At 41.8% G+C, this 2,500-nt stretch overlaps 1 protein-coding gene across 1 annotated transcript in view; it reads right to left on the reverse strand.

Annotated features, from left to right (window-relative positions):
* Positions 1–2,500, reverse strand: part of LOC101858941 (5-hydroxytryptamine receptor 3A-like) — an 11,618-nt gene that overhangs the window by 1,502 nt on the left and 7,616 nt on the right. The window contains exon 4 of the mRNA XM_005099205.2: positions 76–301. Within this exon, the coding sequence (XP_005099262.2) occupies positions 76–301 (226 nt within the window). The remainder of the gene's footprint in view (positions 1–75; positions 302–2,500) is intronic.

Consider the following 2,500-nt stretch of genomic DNA (forward strand, 5'->3'; position numbering starts at 1 on the left):
CACACACACACACACACACACACACACAAACACACACACACACACACACACACACACACATACACTATCCTGTACCTGTGTCCTGAGTGTCACCCCCTCCCCCTTTAGTCCTATCACGATCGCACACGTCTGCTCGTCAAAGGGGAAGTAAGTCAGGTCATAGTTACATGACGTCATCACAATGGCGCCAAATTCGTGCTTGACGTCACCAGCAGACGACAGCTCAAGGGACGGCGCCATTTCCAGACTGGAGAAGTCCTCGTCTAGCGTGTTTATAATGTACATGAAAGGGTGCCATATCCTGCATCAGGGGAGGAGAAGTGCAGGATGATGATGATGATGATGATGATGATGATGATGATGATGATGATGATGATGATGATGATGATGATGATGATGATGATGATGATGATGACAAAGACGACAACGACGACAGCAACTACAAAAACAACAACAACAACAACAACAACAACAACAGCAACAACAACAACAAAAACAACAACAACAACAACGAGAACAAAAAGATCATTTCTATAGGTATAGCGCCCACCCCTGTACGGTACTGTACGGCTTTCGATGATTTACAATACTTTCAATACTTTCATCTTAACACAAAATACACGTGCCTGAACGTACATATACATACACTCTTAGACTGACATAACTACTATCCTCTTTACTCTTTCTGACCTCTGTTTCCTTACCTTACAACGTGGAAGTGAAAAGCAAAATAATGTCTTTCTCTTGTTTGTTGTATCGTCAATTGCATGTTGTAGTGTTTGTGTCTGCTATTTCCAAGACCCTTCTAGGCTATACAGTGGCGGCTCGTGGTTTGTGAAACTGACCGCTATCATTCATATTGATTTAAAGATGAATATTACTGCTGATATTGGTCGCTTTTAAGCACAAGAGGGCTATCCTGAAACATGATGTTTTGAGAAAATCGAAGGAAAAGTTTTTGTCCATTGTTCAGTTTCTTTAAAAGTCAAGAAGAGTTTTCTCTATGATCAAACAAATATACACACCAATGAAACCAAACTATTCGTACAGGTAGGTCAATACACACTTTTGGTGTAGGTCAAGATTTCTGGAAACCCCCGAAATCTGGGTTAGCCCGCGTGTCCTTAAAAGTGGCCAATTATAAGATGTACCGTTAAAGACAGTCTCGTCCGTTGTAAGCAACAGAAGAGCCAAATTAGCAAGAAATGTGATCTTCTTGCGAGCTCTATCCCTCTGGAGGCAATCGTTCAATTCGCAGAGTTGGGTGACGTCACCGCTGAGCGCCTCCCCCCCCCCCCCCCCCCCTGTGTCTTTAGGCCATTCCCAAAGGGGGGACATTTCTCGTCCAAGCATATTAGAATTGTAAATGGGCTGATTCATGTCACGCTCATAACTGTGCCTGATCTACAACAGGGAACTGCTGCTTTTTCTTTCCTGATCCATACTATTGTCATTTTCCTCTACTTCTTTCGTATGTTTGTCACTCTCTTGTGACCTGCTATTTCCGGTGTGCCTTGATAGTCGAAGCAGACCTTGTGCTGTTGAGGCTAGAGGGGTGAGCAGTCTAAGTCTGATTCCCTGTAAAGACTTCTCTGTTGACACCCACCCCTTGGCGCTCATATGACATTATGCTGTTGCGAGCGCCGTAAAACCCTCTACTATTTAAAAAAATTAAATTAAATTTTTTAAAACGCTGAGCGCGCGATACGAAAGCGTGCATCGTGACAGCACAACAATGTTGTGAGCCAACGAGATAAACTGAGATTTAGGAACAAGAGTCTGTGGTGCGACAACACATCGGCAGGCCATTATTGGCTCTTTGAGCATATGTGAGGTGTGCTGACAAAATGAGTGAAGTCTTGGATTTTAGGCCTATAGACACAGATAGATACATGAATCATATAGGCTGGATTTGTAAAATGTATTATCTGAAATGATAAAAGACATGTTTTTAACTTGAAGAAAAAATGGAATCTATTAAAAATCTACAAATTGCATGGGTCTATTTTCGGCTGACGTCTGCACTCATAGGTTGCGAGAAGTAACTCATTTTGTCAGCTCGCCTCACAATTATATTAATTTGGGTTTAATGATAAGAACTATTATCAGCAGCCAATCTCTTGTCCACTATAGCTGACTAAAAGTTACCAGCTCCGCCGGTCTTGCCCAGTTGACGTATCGCGCCTACTTCTATCCATCTTTTCCTGGGGCTGCCTCTTCCTCTGTGTCCATCTGATCTCTGGCTGTACGCTCTCGCTGTTATATTATAGTCTGGTAGAATTTTTTACAAATGTGAGGCAGCGTGGTGGAATCAGGCTCTCGTCAAAATAATCAAAGTGAAGAAACTTGCATTTTTCCGCAGGTTTGTGAATTTTTATCAAATTTTTGTTTTACGGCTCAACACCTTTCATGCCAATTAAAGAACTCATTTCTGTGTTTATTTTTCTGAAAAACGTTGATTAAAGGCTCAAAAAATGTATATTTTCAGTTACTAAGGACT

This window comes from Aplysia californica, unplaced genomic scaffold (assembly GCF_000002075.1).
Source record: "Aplysia californica isolate F4 #8 unplaced genomic scaffold, AplCal3.0 scaffold00205, whole genome shotgun sequence".
In the NCBI taxonomy this organism is placed as follows: domain Eukaryota; kingdom Metazoa; phylum Mollusca; class Gastropoda; order Aplysiida; family Aplysiidae; genus Aplysia; species Aplysia californica.